Source organism: Prenolepis imparis, unplaced genomic scaffold, assembly GCF_030444845.1.
Source record: "Prenolepis imparis isolate NDT839.2.m4 unplaced genomic scaffold, iyPreImpa1.0 SCAF_1, whole genome shotgun sequence".
NCBI lineage: Eukaryota > Metazoa > Arthropoda > Insecta > Hymenoptera > Formicidae > Prenolepis > Prenolepis imparis.
This window is the reverse complement of record NW_028141159.1, coordinates 22,650,559-22,671,628: the sequence shown is the minus strand read 5'-3', so window position 1 is coordinate 22,671,628 and position 21,070 is coordinate 22,650,559. Positions and strand designations below refer to the sequence as shown.

The 21,070-nt window shown below is 27.2% G+C and overlaps 1 protein-coding gene across 5 annotated transcripts in view; it reads right to left on the bottom strand.

Moving 5' to 3' along the window:
• Positions 1 to 21,070, bottom strand: part of Spri (Src homology 2 domain-containing protein sprint) — a 256,568-nt gene that overhangs the window by 140,032 nt on the left and 95,466 nt on the right. For 2 of the 5 annotated variants that reach the window (XM_083038295.1, XM_083038305.1), the window contains one exon: positions 4,671 to 4,744. In XM_083038295.1, the coding sequence (XP_082894421.1) occupies positions 4,671 to 4,744 (74 nt within the window). Of the gene's footprint in view, positions 1 to 4,670; positions 4,745 to 9,564; positions 9,595 to 9,879; positions 9,963 to 16,311; positions 17,335 to 21,070 lie in introns of those variants that run through there. The other 3 variants (XM_083038381.1, XM_083038391.1, XM_083038363.1) reach the window with 3 other exon arrangements.

Here is a 21,070-nt window from a genome sequence, read left to right as displayed (position 1 = left end):
CACTTTAATTATACCAAGGAGAATGAGAAGAATGGCTCACCGAGCATTCGAAGTAAAAGCAAACTTTTCATCGAGATTACTCTCGATAATAATTCAACTGCAAGAATTTCATTTCAATTCTGCGTCTCCTCCCCTTGACTCGAACTGTTAGTGACAGTAGCTTCAGTTTGTAAACTGCTTATGATGTCGTTGATCAAAGTCCACGAACCATGTTTATATTACAGATGTCTCGCTTCTTTTGACGAAAATTAAAAGACTTAGCAAAAACAATATACATATATATAATATTATAGAAAAAATTTATTTGATATTTTATTTCTGTTTTTTTTTTTTTTTTTTCTATTAGAGTATTAATTCTGTTTAAAATATTAATTCTGATTTGTAAGCAGTTCACAACTGCCCTCACTTGCAACAATGCCAAGAGTAAAACAATGGTAAAAAAAAAAAAATGTTCATACGGCCATTTTTTTGAGAGCACTTTCCTTTTCTTTTTTTTCGCTGTCAGCCCTATGAAAATATTGGTTAATGTCAACTCGAATTTGACGAACAAAAGTGTCGGGCGCCTGTCGGAAACGAAGAATGATATTTCCGGGAAAAAACCAAGGGGGACTCGATATCTCCGGTGGAGAGCGATAGGAGAAAAATTGAAAATTTTGTTCGCGCAAAACATCGCGTCTCGTCGCTCGTTCGTCCGTCCAGCTAATTTGCATGTATACTCGAGCGTTTTTTATCGATGTATGATCGTATAAATTAAAGGCAGGGAGTCAATGTTGATCATATTTCCCATTCATTGCTATTAATCTTCGCGACACGTGCTGAAAAGCGCGATATAGAGTATCTTTATGAAATGTATAAATGAATGTTATATGTCAATGAATGAATTTATAAAGGAACGAGATTTTGATTCATCTGGCATTTCTTTTTGGTGACAATAATTTTCATGAGATAAAGTGTATTTATATACACATATGTACACGCATATACATAAAGTAATATATAATAAACAACAAACAATAAAAGCAATTATGCTTTTTATATACCTACATTATTTTTTTAAGTTTTTTAATTATATTTTATTATATTTTTATATTTTTGTTATATTTTTATACATTAAAAATATTTTTCTGTTCTTGAAAATATCAAGAAACATATGTATATACGGCTCGTCTGATTAAGAGAATATCTTACTTAGATTCGAACTTAGAAATATCTGGACTGATCAAGCTTATGTAATGCATTTAATTAATAATAATCAGAGTTTAATACTTATTTACATATCTTATAAACGAAAATATATATATATCATAGTGTAAAGTACGAATCAGAAAATTTTTATTTAAGAAACGTCATTGTCATAATTAAGTCATCGATTTTTTGTACTTTTACAAGTACAATACAATAATAAACAAGGGTATGTAATGAAGAGTGGCACAAGTTTAAACACACTCGTAACAATTATCTATCCGTGACAAAGGCACGTATGTAGGACATTTGTTTTTCAGCCTAACAAAAAATCAGTAAAGGATATTTGCGGATTAGAAAAATATTTGAATAGCTAAATTGGGAATCGAACCTGAGTCTTTCGCTTTCCACAACTACTACTGAGATCTCACACTCTTTAATACAGCAATGTAGTACACAACTACAGATCTGTTGGAATTTCAATCAATGGATGTAGCAGAGAAATCCGTGCTATACAAATAACTACAGAATGCGATTCTAGAGAAATAAACTGTGTCAGGGTTGCCTCAGTGTTTCTGTTCGCCCGGTTTAGTCGCTCGAAAAAAAGAGAATGTTCCGTAGGTTGACATTCTAATGTTTTTGTTTTCCCACAAATTAGTTTTAAAAAAAACATATATTGCTTTTTTCATATTTGCTATACTTGTTAATATTTTGTTAGTATTTTTTATTTATCTCACACACACACACACACATACACATTTTAACTTTCGTGGCAAGAGGAGAAAAAGCATTAATGAAAACTAAATATTTCAGCGGCCAAAAGTTTGAAACAAAACACATATCATATGTATCCACAGAATTTATAATTTTATATGTTGCGTAAATAAAATAAAATATAAATTTTATAATATTAAATTTTATAATATAAATTTTAATATCAATAATATTAAAATATTAATATCATAAAATAACATTATTAATATTATAAAATATTGTACAAAATTTTTATTTTGTAAATAAAAATTGTTAATCGATAAATTAGATATTTCAAATATGAAACTATTTTAAGACCGAACAATATGAATTAATATTATATAGACGCAAAATTAATATCGTCGCTAACAAACGACCTAATTCGTGACATGTGCTCGAGATTAGTGTCATAATATTATGCATAATTGCTCTTCGAGCCGCCAGCTGTACGCCATTTCAGCGTTACCTCATAATAACACTCGTATCATCCATAGAAAATTACGTACAACGATTCTTTCGCAGAATAAGTAATAAAAACATGAATATTATTTATCTGATCCATGTGTCAATGATTGCAATTTTTAAATGACAATAAAATAATATTGTATAATACATTAATGTAATTAAATTAAATTGAATTAGCGATTGTGGCGAAATTACGGTTTCAAAATTCTCTCAAATGATTTAGAATCAATATATATTTCTTCACTTTAAATATGGATATAACTTGTATATTTTAGCATATGCAAGTGATGCATCGACAAGCCTAATTTTGAATTTAATTTACCTATGTTGACAACGTGCGCGAAACAAGAAAGAAAGAGAGAACGAAAAATTACAGATATTTATCTATTTTAATATTTCTCTAATTTTAATCAGTATTAAAAAATTAAAGAAGCTATAGGAAAATTCTTGCGCGTTTAGTTATAAAAATTTTACATGTTATTTAATTAAATTTTTATCATTGTATTTAAAAAAGAAAAAATAATATTATAAGAATATTAGTATTTTTTAATTTATATGTTGTGCAATTTATATGCATAACTATTTTTTTATTTTTTTTTTATTATATGATAAAATTAATGGAAATTAATGATGTGTCACACAATCAAATTAATGGTAATCTAATGCCTAACTACTAAACAACTTGTTTAAATTGTCAAGCGAAATACACGCGATCATTGTCTTAAGTCGCAGTTAATCATGTTCGTCGATATAAAGCAGAGTTATGCCAAGTTTCAAACTTTCAAGTGCGAACCCTTCTCGAGCCCTATTGAAATTTCGCGTCCTTTCAGGAAGACATCGTCCATCTTGTCTTTCAAGTGAATAAGAGGACGCACCCCAAATGTTAAATCTTAAGGTTTACCCTGACTATGTATATAATGTACAAAAATCTGTCTATGTATGCATTAAATCGTTTCTTATATAAATAATTTATAGTTCATATAATTGTGATCGCCGATAATGAGAAACAAAATTGCTTTTTAAAGAAGAAATTTAAAAAAATTTTATTATTTTAATAATAATAAATTTCTTTTTGTTTCTTCTGTAAAAAGCGATTTTCATAAAAAGATTTTATTATTATAACAGATAGTATTTATCATAATTTTTATAATATATATATAATTGCATAAAGCCAATAGAAGTATTTAATCTCATAGATGTCTGTTACAGTAAATCGCCTCTTTTGCCTTTATTGCCCCTATTGCAAGTTTGTTGATTAATACAAACAAATTAAATTTGCAATAAAATTGCAAATTATAATGGAATTGATTTATAGAGGCAAATATAGAGGATTTAATAGATATTTGACCACCCGGTACACAATGCCTTCTATGATATTGTGAACGCAATTTCTCATACATTACGAGGAGGATTCTACGCGATATGGAAATTATTCGCGTGAGATTTTCCCCATAAATTACGAGAATTAATTTGATTTAACCTCCACCGCACGTGGCGAGAGTGGTTAATATGTTCTCCGCATTATGACGCGAGCCGAATTTTTCCGAAATATGTATATACTATATACATTGCAATAAGACACTTATATATTTTTTGCACGCATATTTCACATATATATAAAATATGTATATTTTAATATCTTTCTATATTATACCTGTATTAAATAGGTATTATACATACTAATAATATTATTAATTCCTTCAAATTTTAATTTTTTTAATATGTATAGTTTTACAGAATATTTGATTTTAACTTTAATAAGTTATTTTAATATAAATTTGAGAAATATATAAAATTCATCATAAAATAATTTTTATAATAAAAAATCAAAGATTATATACATATTGAGTCCTATGACGACAAAATTATCTACAATGTTATATATGTATAAATATTTTTTAAAAAAATATGTGCAAAATTTAAAACAATTAATTAAAAAAGTGATCTATGTTACTTATTTTAATAATAATTAAAAATATTATGTATATACGTAACTAATATACATACTTGTGATTTATGTGCAAAAATAAAATTATATTTAATGTTTATATTTTTCTTTGTCTCTTTATATGTATATATATTTGTATACATACAATTATTATATTATTGATTGCAAATCGATCGATTCACAAATTAGAAGAATAGTCGACGTAATCTCACTCGCTCGAGCGAGATATTTCCTGATTCATCTCGACTTCGGAACAGACGATACGCGGTCGCACTTGACCTCGACAAAAGAAAGGCCGACAACAACAAAAAAATAAACTCACCGTTCGTAGGAATCCGGGGTCGTGCAAAGCTCGCTCAGCATGCAGTCCAAATCGGTCGCCAGGGAATTAAGCAACTGAAAGACAGATAAGAAGATTAGGGTCAACGGAGAAAACTTATAAAAGATGTGTTTAGTAATAGGTCAATATTCTGTCAATTATCTTCTCTATGATCGATCAGCACATTGAACTTTCTACTAATATACATATATTAATTTTAATTTGTTCAAGTTTAAAATTTATTTTCTAAACAGATGTGATTGACATTTCAAATTCACGAAAATTTTTATGTAAGAATCTGTAATTAATATTATAAAAAATTTCATAAATTTAAAGTCACTTTTTTTGAAAAAATAAATTTTTAAATCGAACCTTTTAAAATTATTATATGAAATTATTATATTAATACTAATTTAACTTTAGACTATTATAATAAAATATTTATTTCATGAGATAAATAAATTCTATATTCCTATACACACATATACAGGAGAAAAGTTTTAAAAATACAACAAAATATTGAAATAAAAAAGAAATTACAAGAATAAAAATTATTCAACTTCAAGGAGAAAATATAATAATGGAAAAATTACTCTTCTTAAGATGTCTTCGAGCTTTCAAAATTTATTTGCTTTTCTTATATACACAATCATATATTTTTTAATATTTATTATTATATTTATCATTATTATTAAAAATTATATTACTATTATCGTTATTATTGAATATTTATCCGACTAAAATTTCATTATAAATCCGATTTTGATATATTGTATAAAATGCGGTATCGCGAAACGATAATCGTGGCAATAATGGTCGTCACAAGATTTCTTAACATGTTTCTGTCGCCGTAGCAGCACAGTAAACTGCTCCTATATTTGCATTGTGTCGGCGAAAATCGGAAGGCCGGAAAATTAGAAGGTTTCCGTCTGCGAGCACTTTCGCAGAATCAATATTGAGCGTTGTAGGGGAAGAAGCGATCCGATAAAACTGCCTAGATAGCACGTGAGCAGAAAAATTCTATATATCTGTTTGTACAGTTGAAGTTCCGCGTTCTTTCATTCGGTGTATGAAAGTATTTTTTTACATTCGTGAGCCTATATAATTCCTATTTATTTATAAAAAAGAAAGACTCGATCTTCTTTATTCAATATTATTTATTCTAAATATATATATTGTCTAAAAAATTATATATTATGTATAAATATTGGATCCAAATAATATCTGGGATTTCATAAATAATTTCTTAGGAATAATATATAATAATATTATAATTAATATATTAAGAATAGAATAATATTATAATATTAATATTATAATATTATTATATTAAGATTGTAATATTATATTTTATAATATTATGTATTAATATTATAATATAATCTCTTAAGAATAAAATTATCTTTAGAAGAAAATAATTTAAAAATAATAAAGAAAATAAATAATATAATGGAGAAGAAAATATAATAAATATATTATCTAAGAGAAGATATTTTTTCGATAATTCTATGGCTTTCTTTCTTTTATCGCAACTGCAAATGCCACGATCATTAGCGAACCACAATCACCAAAACCACCCTGACTCTCATAAATACAAGCGCGTACTTGCGGTACACAGAAATGCATGAGCGCAATTTAAATACGTGTTTTCCTCTCTCCCTCCAGAGAGACGAGAATTATACCGCACGGAGCTCGAAGGGTCATCGTGAAAATGTAATTGCACCCCGATCATATCCCCGACAATCCTCCCGCCTCTCCCGTCGACAGATAGAACGAACCGCAATCTGTCAATGCGAGTATCGACTATACCGTTACTGTCATGTCATGCTCGTATTTACGAACTTGTGCTTTTAAAATTTTCACGACACATCCGATGGACGGTTAAATTACACACTGCCGCCGGAATTCGGATTTTTATTCTTGCAAAACCCTCTAAAATATTCCCGACAGTGCACAGAGCGCTTTTATAGATCTCCCGAGAAAAATATATCCTGTGTACACTTGTATTTTAATTCTTTATAAGTTGAATTTCTATTGTGTTATATTAAATTATATTGTTATTATTGTTGTAATGTTAAAATTATAATGTTATTAATTTATATTGTTATTTAATTTTTGTTGTATTATGTAAATTACAGTAAATATATATTTATAGTAAATATATATTTATAACAAAAATATTTATAGTACATATATTTATAGTATAATAAAGAAATATATTATAGGAAATAATAGTACAATAAGTAATATAATAAGAGATATGTGTATAATAAGATAAAATATATAATAAGATAAAAATATAATAAGATAAAAAATATAATAAATAAATATATTTGCATATTTATAATATATTATAGAGTAAACTAAATATTTAAAAAATATAATATTATTTACACTACATGTGAATATAAATATATATGTATGTATGTCTTAATAATAATTATATATTTAATAATTCAAGTAAAATTCAAGTAAAATGTTTAAGTTTAATTTTTATAATTCTTCAAAGTGTTGATCAACGTTATTATTATTTTTTTTTTCTTAATGTAAATCGGATTCAATTCTCATGTAAGTATATCCGTTCATATTTCACGGTTGTCGATTAATGTTGTTACAATCCCGAACAAATTACTTTCCTCGTCGAGCGTGGATCAATAAGAAAAATAACGAAAGACAGAGTCGGAAGAATTTGACAAATCGAGGAGAGGCATGCATGCAGTACCTATAGAAAGTGCATTCGCCGTATTTTATTCAATGCGTGAGTCAGCGGAGCGCGAAACCCCATAAAATCGGCGAAGCGGCCGAATATTCCAGCTGTCGAACTTAAAGCTCTCGCTTGTGAAGCTCTTTAAAATCGATAGAATTCGTGACGAAAAAAAAGCGCAGTAACTGGGAAACCTTTCGTTGATCCGACAAAGTGTAAACTTTAAGCCATCGGAATCCATAAAAATAATGACCCTGACATTAATGGAAAAAAAATCTAAAGACGAATCGCGACCACGCAATTTGTTTAATTGAATATATTAGAGTCACACATTTATAGTTTGACGATTTATTAATAAAATATGCGATCCATAAATCATAAATGCATATATAAAATATACACTGAGAGAATTTTCTCTTAGAATTTACCTTGAAAATCATGGTAATCGTGGGACAATATATGGTATGAAAAGAATTTTATGAGAATTTCTCTGATTAATATTTATCACAATAAAAATAATAATATCCATCACAATAAAATATAAAACATGTTTGATTAATTTTACTAAACTGCAAGTAAATATTAGTAAAATTAATCAAACATATTTTATATTTTATTGTAGATAGATGTTATTTTTATTGTGATAAATATTAATCAGAGAAATTCTCATAAAATTCTTTACATACCATATTGTCCCTCGATTATTATGATTTTCTGGATAAATTCTAAGAGAAAATTCTCTCTGTGTAGAAGAAAGAGATGAGAGATTAATACATCTCGTATACGTTTAATGCGTTAAAATAATATGTATATATGCCTGCGAAGTGGAGACGATAAGATATGGAATTCAGACATCCTCGACCACAGGCTGATTTAATTAAACAAACGGCGCGAAATCGAATTAAACGTATCCGCCGTCGCGCCATCGTTACGCAACGTGTTGCGTGCTTTGCTTCGCTTCTCCTTCAGCAAGCAACGGCGGCCGCGATGAGTGCTGATTGGATCTAATCCGTTTAATTCGGGGAATGAGTTTCAGTGGACCATTTTAATTCGAGAGAGCCCGCTTTGCGTCGCGCTCTCGCTCCCGTTCGCTCGCTTCGAGCGCTCTTCTTAAGCTTCTTCGAGCCTCGAGAGCGCTTCGGGCACGCCATTGCGATATTGAACAGCCTTTTACATTCGTTCCTTAATGATCGTAGTCGGAAACTTGAAAGTTCAATTTCACGAGAATGTTGCAATTGTTCAAAAGAGAAGTTTCTACTTCAGTTTCCGGCTTCAACTCAAGTTAACAGGATTGTAAAATTCGAGAAGAAAGATTTCTTGGACAGAAAATTATCAAGGTCTTCGCGGATATATTTCAAATGAAATATGATAGATTTTATCATATTTATATAGTTATTTATAAATATTTATAAATAATTATAAATATGTGATAAAATATTTATAATTTAAATATTTATGATAAAATATTTACATATGATAAATAATTTATAATATAAGATAAAATATTTTATAAGGATATAACAGAAACAGAAAAAGAGAAAGAGATATTCTATAAAATATGAAAATATATTCTATTGTCAATTAGAATCTTAACAAATTTTATTCTAATTTAGCTTTTTATTTGAAATGAATGATAGCATAAAAATTTGAAGAAATATTTAGATATATAAGTCCATCGTCTCTTAAATAGAAAGAAAATATTGTATGAAATATTTTCCTAAAAAAATATTTAATTTAAAATAATATAGTCTGCGAAATTATATAAAAAAATATTCTATATTTATGTAATCAAGAGAAAAGTTTTATTTCATTTAATATTTTATTCTATTCTACTTTATAGTTTCTCTAAAATCGAACATCAAAATTTGAAGATAAAAAAAATAGTAAAATATATGTATATCTTGAATATTTTGATACTAAAAAAATATTTTGCAGAAAATGTGTATTTAAAATTAAAAATCAGAAAGAAAATCTCATTTATATATATAAAACATATATATAAATATATTTTTTTAAATACAAATAAATCTAAAAATAAATATAAATATAAATAAATCTTATTTTAAATCTATGTATAGCTCTGTTTTTGCAAGGCAGTTTTTCTTTCCATAACAACCTTCGATGTTTCATCAAAGAAGATAATATAATACGTGTATTCCTTTTAATTCAGCGAACGGCGCATTTATATCGCACCTTTATCAGTCTCATATACAAGACTAATTTCGTGCATGTATATGTACTACTTATACACACGTATTTCTGCGTCGCGTATTTCACTGATTGTGAATGTTTTACGAATATGTTGGAAGAACAATGGCGATTAGGCACAACAACGCGACAACATACGGACAACAATTAAACGGATCCCCGACTGCTGCTTGTTATCATATAATGAACGACGCGCCGGCTGCATAATGCACACGCAGGAATACACTAATGCAGGAGCACGCCGAGACAGGAACCGGAGCTGATAGTGGCTAAACACAATGAGTAACAACACGAACGCACCAATGAATATAAAGGAAGGCGAAAATAAACGAATCGAAGGTTTGCGTCCGACTAGCGCGACATGTGTCTGCCGCAAAAGTCCAGTATCCACTGTGACATTGTCGTAAGAATGCGTTTAATAGGATCGCGCCGGCGGGAAAGGAAGGTACAGGGTGTCTCGAAAAAAAAACGCGAGTACGGTCTTGTTTCATAAAATTAAAATATTCGATTTATGCGCGTGCGCGTAATCGCGAGAAAAGTTTCTTCATAATTTATTTAAATTCGGACATAAAAACTTGAGAAATAATTTATGTGCGTATATGAATGATAAAATATATATCTTGAATATTTAGACATTTAAGAAAATGTTTTGCAAAAAATATGTTTAAAATATATAAAAAAAGGAAAATTATATTTTTATATAAAACATATATAAATATATTTCTTAAATAAATATTAAATGAATATTTTAAATAAATCTTATTGTAAATAAGAGCTTTGTTTTTTCAAAAATTATCGAATGAATCTGGAAGCTCTGAAATTATCTTGGCAAACATCAAAATCTACAAAAATTTAGATACATATATGTATATAAAATTATTGCAATATTGTATCAATATGATGTTTCACGTAAGTAGCAGATTATGTGATTACACAGTTGCAAAATTTGTGTTTTCTTGTTAAAAACGGTCCCCGTTAATATTTTTGTGTTAAATATTTAACACATTCATGTGTTAATTTAACATATTGCTGTTATGTTAATTGAACTCAAATGTTAAATTATTAAAACTAAAAAAAAAGTGTAAAAATAACACAATGTATATCTATTTTTAATTTTACACAATAAATATGTTTCGTATTATTAGTGACAAGATTTATCTGTTAAAACAAATGTTAATTTTACTTTATAATATAAGTGGGGGATGATAAAATGTAAAATTAACAATTTTTTTAGTTAATTTTTACATTAAAACTATGTTAATTTTACACAAAGTTTATTTTAAATTTATTTGAAATTTGCATTTATTTTATGTTAAAATATTAACACAATATTCGTGTCACCATTTAACATATTACCTACGTTAAATTAACACAAAAATTTCTGTGGACCGTTTGGGACATGTGATATTTGTTAAATTTAACACAAATTTTTCAACTGTGTAGTTGAAAATTGTTTTTTCAAAAAAAATATGATTAACAGTTAAAAATAAACGGCAATTTTCTAATTCTCTTTTATACATATGCAATTAAATAACAGAAATATATTCTTCAATTAATTCAATTATAAACTTTGACGGAATTTTAATTTAATTAGAAAATTGTGGAAATTTTGTGGTACGAACAATATTTTTTGTCTCGTGTGTGAGAAGAGTATCAAATTGATTAAAGAACATTAATTAAATATTGTTTAAATATTGGTGCTCTGTATAAATTTCCATATATTTTTCATAATTCATACTTATTTTTGCATATATTTTTCATTATTACGTTCAATATTAATTTTGCTGTGCATTCTATTTATCTCGTGCATTTAAATTAATTTTTCCTTGACAAACATAATTATCATCATTTCTTATTTAATGTCGGAGCGTAATTAAAGTTAACGCTATCTACAGGGAGAGAGAGGAAGAAAGATACCGAGAACAAAAGGAAAAAAAAGAAGACAAGCAGACATGCGCGCGACGCATTTATCGCGTGCGAAACGTGACTCATCGCGAATTGTCTGGACGATTACGCGTTTTATCATAGCGCAGTCTAACTGTCGATTTCACCTGCGTACGTCCTAACTATCTGAACACACTGTGTACAAGAACGACAGCTGCGGCCGATTAGCCGCGTTACGTATTCTCCTCCGCTGGCCAGTGCGGGATGATAAGGCCACTGAAAGATATAGTATATATGTATATGTATGTGTGTATGTGTGTACGAGTTGCAACATGCAGAGATGAAACATCGATAGACGCCGGAAAAGCTTTAAGTAAAACGGATGCAACCCGGCGATATGTCAAATAAATAAAAGGATCTACTCACGAGCTAAAATACACACGTGTAATTATAGATACTCAATAATTTGTATCAATAAAATTTCATAAAATTGTGATAAAAAATAAAAAATATTTAAAAAATAAAGAAAAATTATATATAAATATAGATATATAATAAATAGATATAAATAGATATATAATATAAAAATAAATTAAAAAATTGTGTATGTGTGAGAAAGAAAGAGAAATAAGAATAAAATAAATAAAAAGAAAAATATAATGAAATAAAAGATAAATATAATATAAAATAAATAATCTATTAAATTCACATGGTTTAAAATAAATAATATAATATAAATTTGAATATATGTATTATATATATATTTTTTTATATCATCAAATAAACAGATTTTTAAATAAATAAAAAATTTTGACTAATACGATTCATTCTGAATTTATTTTTTATATTATAATTACCATTACTTCTAATAACATTTATATTTATTCTCCGAAATTAACATTATCAGCTTAATTTTTTTGCTACTAGATAGATCATTTGTTCTGATAATAGTATAGGATAATGTGGATTGTCCTGTCCATTGTATTGTAATACGATGCCATTGGCGAGTTTAACGCATATTATACGGTAATCTTACGAGGATTAAGATATCAAGCCGCCTTTTCATTGCTATACGCACGTATTTCGTACATGGTGGTACTCGTAACAAATAATTCATGTTTTCCAAGAGAAGAAGGTACAGAGAAAAAGAAAGAGAAAGAGTTAAAAAGAGCGAAACTAGTGTTTATTTATAAATTGTTAATTTATTTGTAGCGAAAGAAACTGCATATATTTTTAATAAATTTATGATATTATAATCTCTTGATCAATTACCTAATAATTTATTTCATTTAAATATTCAATTATATAAAATATATTTATGATATTTATGAGTTTATAATATAGAACTAAAAAATATTTATTTTTTAAATTAAAAAAAAATAATCTGTCATATGTTAATACGAATCGCGATGAACTGCAACTGAGATTTCATCGATGAGATATCTCGTCAATGACGAATACAACTCATCCAATCCATATAAATGAAGCAACCGAATCCTTGGGGCGAAACATCCCAAAAAGGCAATCCGTCACGTAACCAGAGCAAGAAGAAGCGAAGAAGAAGATTCAACACAACGCATTTATATGCATAAACATGCATCACGCATTATTACGTACATATACATATACGATGCAACTATAAATAACTGTCGAAACGCACTGCGTGATGATAAACCAGATTTGCATTTCCGATAGCGATCCTCGCTTCTTTTGTCATATGAAAATATGAACGTGTGATAACACATTTTTTACGATCGAGTTTCACTTTGCTACAATTTTTACTGCATCAGCATCCACGAAATGTGCATTTTCGATACGCGACCTGACGCAAATACAGTAAACTTTAACGCGAAAAGAAAGAGAAATCGCGAAAAATTTATCACGCTTATATGTTTCAATAAAACAACAAAATATTAAAATTTTTATATATTTTTTATAATTTATATTATAAATTTTATTCACATTTATTCGTATGAATTTATTTATATTAATAAATATGAATAAAATTTATAATATAAATTATAAAAAAATATATAAAAATTTCAACTTATTTATTCATTAAAATTTTAAATTTTTCAAAAATAATTTAAAATACATCCCCAGTGAAAATGGTTCTTTTTTTCTTTTTAAAATTAAAAGATTAAAGAAAGAATTTTATTCTCAGAGAAAAAGTTTTTTGAAATTATTCTTTCTCGTTTTTTTAAAAATTAGTTATCAATTTTTAATATTCTACTGAAAAAGCAACTTTCGATGTATCACAGGAGAAAACATCACTGCCGCACGAATTTCAAACTTCAATCACCAACTATTTATATCGTCTCGCGCGATATTAAAAAGTCGCGACTCGACGAGGAATCCTTCGAGAAATTTCATTCGTCTGCAAAGTCGACAAAAAGAAAACAGAGATGATCCTCCCACCTCGTTTCGCATCTGTTTGCCTTTAATCTCGCGCAGAATTCGAGTGACAGGAGCAATCGTCTAGTGACATTTTCTGCGATTTAAATAACGAGTTTCACTTTCTCGTACATACCACGTAAAGAAACTTCGAGGTATTTGTATTAAACCGCATCAATATAAAAAAATACATACACATATATATGCAATAAATATATATTGTATATATATATTATATATAATATAATTATATAATAATATTATATAATATATTGTAAATAATATTATTATTAACATTATTATTAATAATAATATATAATATATATTATACATATAATAATATCAAATAATAAATTTATATATCAAATTTTATATGTATTATTTGTATATTTGAAATTCTACATTACAGTAATACTGGGTAGAATTATAATAAAAGAATAATTTTATATACCAAATATTAAAGTGCCGTGCTAATATATCATCACAACACTATTTAATCGCGCGTGTCGTAGTTGACTGAACTTAAACAAGAATGTGCAGGCACTGAATGTCTAAAGATCGATACTAGCTACTAGTAGTAACTGGTTCAATTGCTATAGCAACATTTGATCAAAACAGAAGATATGTAGTTAAAGCGTGGCATTCTAACAATGTGAAAAAAGGAGAAAAATGATAAAATTCTATCGATTATGTATTATTCTTTATATCTTCCTTTCCTCTCGTATGTATAGCTTTACAATAAGTAAAAAATATTTTTTACTTTAAATTGTACTTATTAAATATGTATTTAAATAACCACTGAAGAAGATAAATGAAAAAAGATAATATATATATCGTTCATCATAATAAATATTAATTTAATTATCTAAATAATTTTCCGTAGAGAGAGATTAATTCAGATAAAAATTATTTATAAAATTGTTTAAGGGGTTAAATTTGTTGAGAATATAAAAACAATTTTTCATATAAAGCTTATTTTTGAAAAAAATTGATTTTAAAGGTTGAAAAATATGTATTATATATATAACATGTGAAATTTTAATGATTTCTAGTTATTTTATAAGAAATTGAAATGTGGGGTCAAAGTTATATAAATTTAATAAATTAAGTATAGAGAAAATTATAATTAATTATAATTTTATAAAAAATGTATACTTTCATTTAAAATTTTTTTCGCTTAGAAATTATCTCAGATATCACGGTGATCAATGCAAAAATTATTATATATATGTTAATTCTGTTAATTTTGTTAATTCTGTTCGAAAATTTGCTTATACATGTTCAAATATAAATTATATAAATAGATAATAATATAATTAAACATAATATATAAAAATTAAATATAACATATCCTATCGTTCGAAAATATAATTTAAAGTTTAAATCAAAAAATTATTCTTTTATCGATACTTTGCATAATATTATATATTATATATATTAACGCAATATAACTAATGTAAGAAAAAAGAAAATAAAGTTAGTTATATTAAATTTTAAAGATAATGTGTGAAATCAAATACACGATAATGAATAATGAATATAAGAAGATAAGAATTAAAAAATCTGAGATTTACGTGTCAAAAATAAGATTCGATTTCTTTTATTTAAGTTTGTTGGATTTTTTATTGTTGGATTTTTAAATATTCAATAAGAGAAAGAAAGAGAGCACATATTTCGCAAATCTATGATAAATTTATATTATCTTTCATGTCATATTATAATTTTAGAAATAAATATTATCTATTACACACCTAACTTTTTTACCGTTTTTTATATATTTCAGAAAATAATTTTTCAAGCAATTTTGTATATTATTTACATTAAAAGAGAATAAAATTTTAAATAGTAAAATATGTTGTAAATAATATGTTATAGTGCCTTATCTGCGATTAATATTTTTTGACAGAAATCAGCTGATAATTGTCAAAAATATTAATCGAGTTTAAGGAATTATAACATATTATTTACAACATATTACTATTTTAAATTTTATAACCTATTATTATTTTAAAATTTAATTAGCAAATTAACTCTTTATTAATATTTTTTGACAGAAATCAGCTGATTAAAGCGTTAATTTGCTAATTAAATTTTAAAATAATATTATGTTATAAAAATTAAAATAATATTGTTTTAAATAAAATGTAATAGTACTTTAAACTCGATAATATTTTTTGACAGTTATCAGCTGATTTCTGTATCACCTTTTTAACATAAAATCGAGGAATGGCACGCGCAAAGCTTGTATTGTTCTAATCCCTTTCTAAAAAATTTTGTATATTATTTACATTAAAAGAGAAAGAGAGAATAAAACGAGAGAAGGAAAATATGCGAAGTCTAAGGAAGGATATTTTTGTCACGCAATTATATTAGTCAAATATATATCTATATATATTACGCTGCAGAAAAAAATTATAAAAATTATTTTAAAAAAATTCAGACGCTCAATCTTACCTGACCTCGTAGACGTCTCAATAATAAACTCTCTCAACAGCAATCATCTCTCTCAATTAATCCATTACGACGTGCCTGCGATTATTATGCATTCACACTCACGTATATTCGCAAATAATACTAACAATACGCGAAATAATGTGTCATTCATTTCGATGTTTCGTTGCCAAACATCAATGTCCAGTATCAACAATCGTAATCGCGACCGAGTTATTTGACATATGATTGTCTGATATGAAAATCACCCGACACTCCCGATATTCGATCGCACTCGCGAAAATCCCGAATAAGTTACACTCGCAAATATAACCCTCCTTCGAAGGACGCGAACGACATCTGTCATCTGCGACGGTCGATATCGATCGTAAATAGCTCACTAGCGCGATCTAGTGCATATTATTAAAAACGATCGCACCGGAAAATACATACATATGCACACATGTTCACTTTTGGCGCGCGATGCATTCTGGACCCGGTCAACTTCCGGCAAGAAGCTGCTATCAATCATGGCGCTGGGCGTTTCGCGAATATTAGAATACGAGATGAATCGATCCGGCTCGCGATCGAGCCCTCTCGGCGATCCCTCTCGGCGAAGTCTGCTCCTCGACCACCCGGATGCCGAATAACACGCGATGCACCTCGGAGCAGCGAATAATGCGAGATCCTTGGAAAGAACGGAGCTCTAGGCGTCGCGATTCGAGCGAAACGCGAGCGACGCCGATATTTGTACTTATATAATAACGTGTCGATGGCCCGGTCAAATTGACACGCGGACGATCGTCCGTCGTCGGGTTCGACACCCAGGACGATCTTTGGACGCGAGATCCGCCCGGGACGGACGAAAAGACGCGGCAGCGAGACACCCGACTGTCCCCCGGCGACGCGCGACCCGAACTGACCGATACTATGAAATTTTCGTCACGTGATCGCGACTCGCGGTTCACTTCACGCGTCTACGCGCGGGAAAAAGGCACGAGAAGACCCAGAATAGCCTTGACGTACTGACGCTCACTTTTAGTGTTGAAAAATAAAAGGTAAAACGTCACGTGATAAAAAATAATGAATTAATATTTTTATTTTTAATTATTATACCCTCTACCCGAATTTTTTATCGAACATCGATGCCTTTATTATATACGACGAATTCGAACGAATTAAAATGCGGTAAAATTTTAATACAATTATAAAGGTAAAATTAATGTAGGTTATATTGAAGAGTGATTGATTTATTTGATCGACAGGTGCAAGGGCTTCTTCAAGAGAACAGTAAAAAGTGCATCGAAGTGGTTTTGCAAGCAGTTCGAGAAGACCAGCTGGTACAGTGTATAATCTTTACAAGGTATGTACTAAACTAAGGTTTTTAACAACACTGCTACGTAACCTCTAAAATTTCTGTTTTGTAATTGTTGTTCTATAAATAATAATACATTTGTAATTTTTTTTTTTTTTTTTTTTATCAAAATTGTCGATTATTAATTATTTATTAACGTCGTTAATTTTTTTAACGCCATTAATTTTCATATTCTCTTTTGCTAATATTTTTCTTTACTAAAATGCAGAAAATTATTAATACAAGTAAAATAAAAATATTATCCTATTTATCTCTACATTGTTTGTCTCAAATTACTCTCTTTAATATTAATATTTATAATATTGTTTTATGCTTAAAATTTATGACTACACAAAGTTGTCTGTGTAAATATAAGAATTATGATTAAATTTAAATAATTTAAATAATTCAGATGAATATTTATCTGAATAAATTTGCGAGTTATTCACCTTTGACGAATATTTTTGCAGAAAAGTGATTGTAGAATCTCAGATTTCTTTATTACATAATATTGTTATACTACTAATATTCGTATATTTTTAATAATAATTAAGACAGAAAATTGAAATAATTAAAATAATATAAAAATTCTCACAGAAATATATTTATATTTATTTCTTTTCTATAGATTGTAGTTTCTTATTACTTAATTAGAAATTATTTTCCATCCTTACATTCTCTTTTAAAAAAATAATGCTTAAATATATCCGTGGTTATTAATAATTATTTGTAAAAGTGATCAAGTGATCAAACTTTTTTTTTATCAGTTTAACGTCTCTTTTTCATAATTTCTGAATATTCAGAATTAAAAAAAAATATTTTTGTTAACTGTGTCTTAAATCTTATTTTATTAAGCTAAAGTCCACTCGAAATCAAATTAAAAATGATTATTCCACTTATTTATTTTGGCTATATTTTTCTTTATCTATTTGTAAACTAGTTATTTCTAGAGATATTCTGTTATTTATGGATTAAATTTACTATCGAAATATGCGTTCTATTGAGATACTTGCAATCCGCATTTGGTATCGATATCCTTAAGTGGGAAAATATGCAGTTAACAGTATAAAGATAAATCGTCGATAAATTGAATAATTTTATCAAATGGAGTATTTATTTATATCTCAAACTAACAAAATAACGAAACAAAAATATCTAATATAATAAAGATCTAATAGAAAATATAATAAAGATCTAATTTGTGCATTTATCTTTTAAAAATATAATTGCATATAATATATTATATATCGCAGAATATATGCAAATTCAATGATTATAATTATTAGTGATCGTTCACTTTTATTTTGTTGCATAAACTTTTGATACAAACACTTCAAATGACAACATACATATTTTGAAGAATTTAGGGTATTTTAATGCGATAGTCGAACAATAATAGAATTATATAATAATATAATAAGTGAAAATCAACCGATTGTCGTCGATATCATTTTTTGTGTTTGCATTTTTTTACATAATACGAAACGTATATCTTGCAAAATTATATATAGCTTTGCAAAATAATACTTCTATTGTATATAACTATTTTTATCTTAAGATTTTTCATATCAATAACATAAATCTACAATCTACAATAAAATATTTCGTTACTAAGGGGAGATTCGGTCAAGAGGGACGAATGTGGAAAAGTGAATCTCGTTGCAATAAATCTCGTCTTCAATCAACTTAAAACGATGTTAAATTATTTGAAAGGGCGCAACGCGTGGCAATGCTAAAAGTCGAAACCTCCAAAATGTACGACGATGCCTTCTTCAAATTATTTTTATCGTATAGAAACGCTCCTTTAAGTCGATGACTTAAAGGGGATCAACCATTCTCGGATCTCGAATATGATCAACTATTATAAAATTGAGCCATCGTCGAAGAAGCTCTGTAAAATTGCCAATATAAAGCGGGCTTTCCTCTCTATATGACGTCCTTTAAAATAACGAACCAGAGATGATACACACACACACACTATATATATATATATATATATATATATATATATATATATATATATAAGTATATAAAGATATTTAAATAATCACAAAAAACAAAAATATTAATGAAATATTAAAATAAAGCCAAAAATTGCGCAAATTTTTAAATATATTGCAAATAAGGAAATAAAAAAATGTAAGGTATAACTCAAGAAATTAATTAACTCAAGAAATAAATAATCTTAATTATTATAAAATTGATTGAATAAAATTTACAGCGACAAACAAATTATTAGAAGAATTAAAACAAAAAATTATATAATTAGAATGACAAAAACTTCAAACTTGCTTTATTAAATGTGTGATAAATACATGCTACAATATCTCGTACTTTTCTTCAATATTCTTTTTAAAATACTAGAACAACACAAGCACGCTCTACGCGCGCGTCATTCCCCGATTTTATATAAAAAAGAATGATATTTTTGTATAAAGTTTGTTTAAACTTAATTAAAATTTTTTGACAGAAATCAGCTGATCTGTCAAATATTAATCGAGTTTAAGGAATTATAACATATTATTTAAAACATTATTATTTTAATTTTTATAACAGATTCTTATTTTAAAATTAATTAGGAAATTAACGGCTTTAATCAGTTGATTTCTGTCAAAAATATTAATAAAGCGTTAATTTGCTAATTAAATTTTAAAGTAATAATACGTTATAAAGTGTAAAATAGTAATGTGTTGTAAATAATATGTTATAGTGCCTTATCTGCGATTAATATTTTTTGACAGAAATCAGCTGATCATTGTCAAAAATATTAATCCAGTTTAAGGAATTATAACATATTATTTACAACATATTACTATTTTAAATTTTATAACCTATTATTATTTTAAAATTTAATTAGCAAATTAACTCTTTATTAATATTTTTTGACAGAAATCTGCTGATTAAAGCGTTAATTTGCTAATTAAATTTTAAAATAATATTGTTTTAAATAAAATGTTATAGTACTTTAAACTCGATAATATTTTTTGACAGTTATCAGCTGATTTCTGTATCACCTTTTTAACATAAAAGCTTGTATTGTTCTAATCCCTTTTTAAAAAAAGGCATGTTAAGTCGTTTCTCGCAAGTACTACTACCTCTTTTTCGCAATGTTGATTAGCTGCCTCGATTTGCGTTGTGCGTTATATTCATAGCATCGAGAGGCTGTCATCACGAGGGTTAGCAGTTTGATAGTTTGTCTAAAATAAAATAAAATAAAATAATAATATGTTTTAATATTTTTAATTCGATTAATACTTTTGACAGTTATCAGCTGATTTCTGTCAAAAAATATTAATCGCGGACAAAGTATATATTATAAGTATATATTATAACATATTATATTATTTACAACATATTATAATTAAAATAATAATATTTTGTAAGTAATATAATATGTTATAATACTTTATCCGCGATTAATATTTTTTG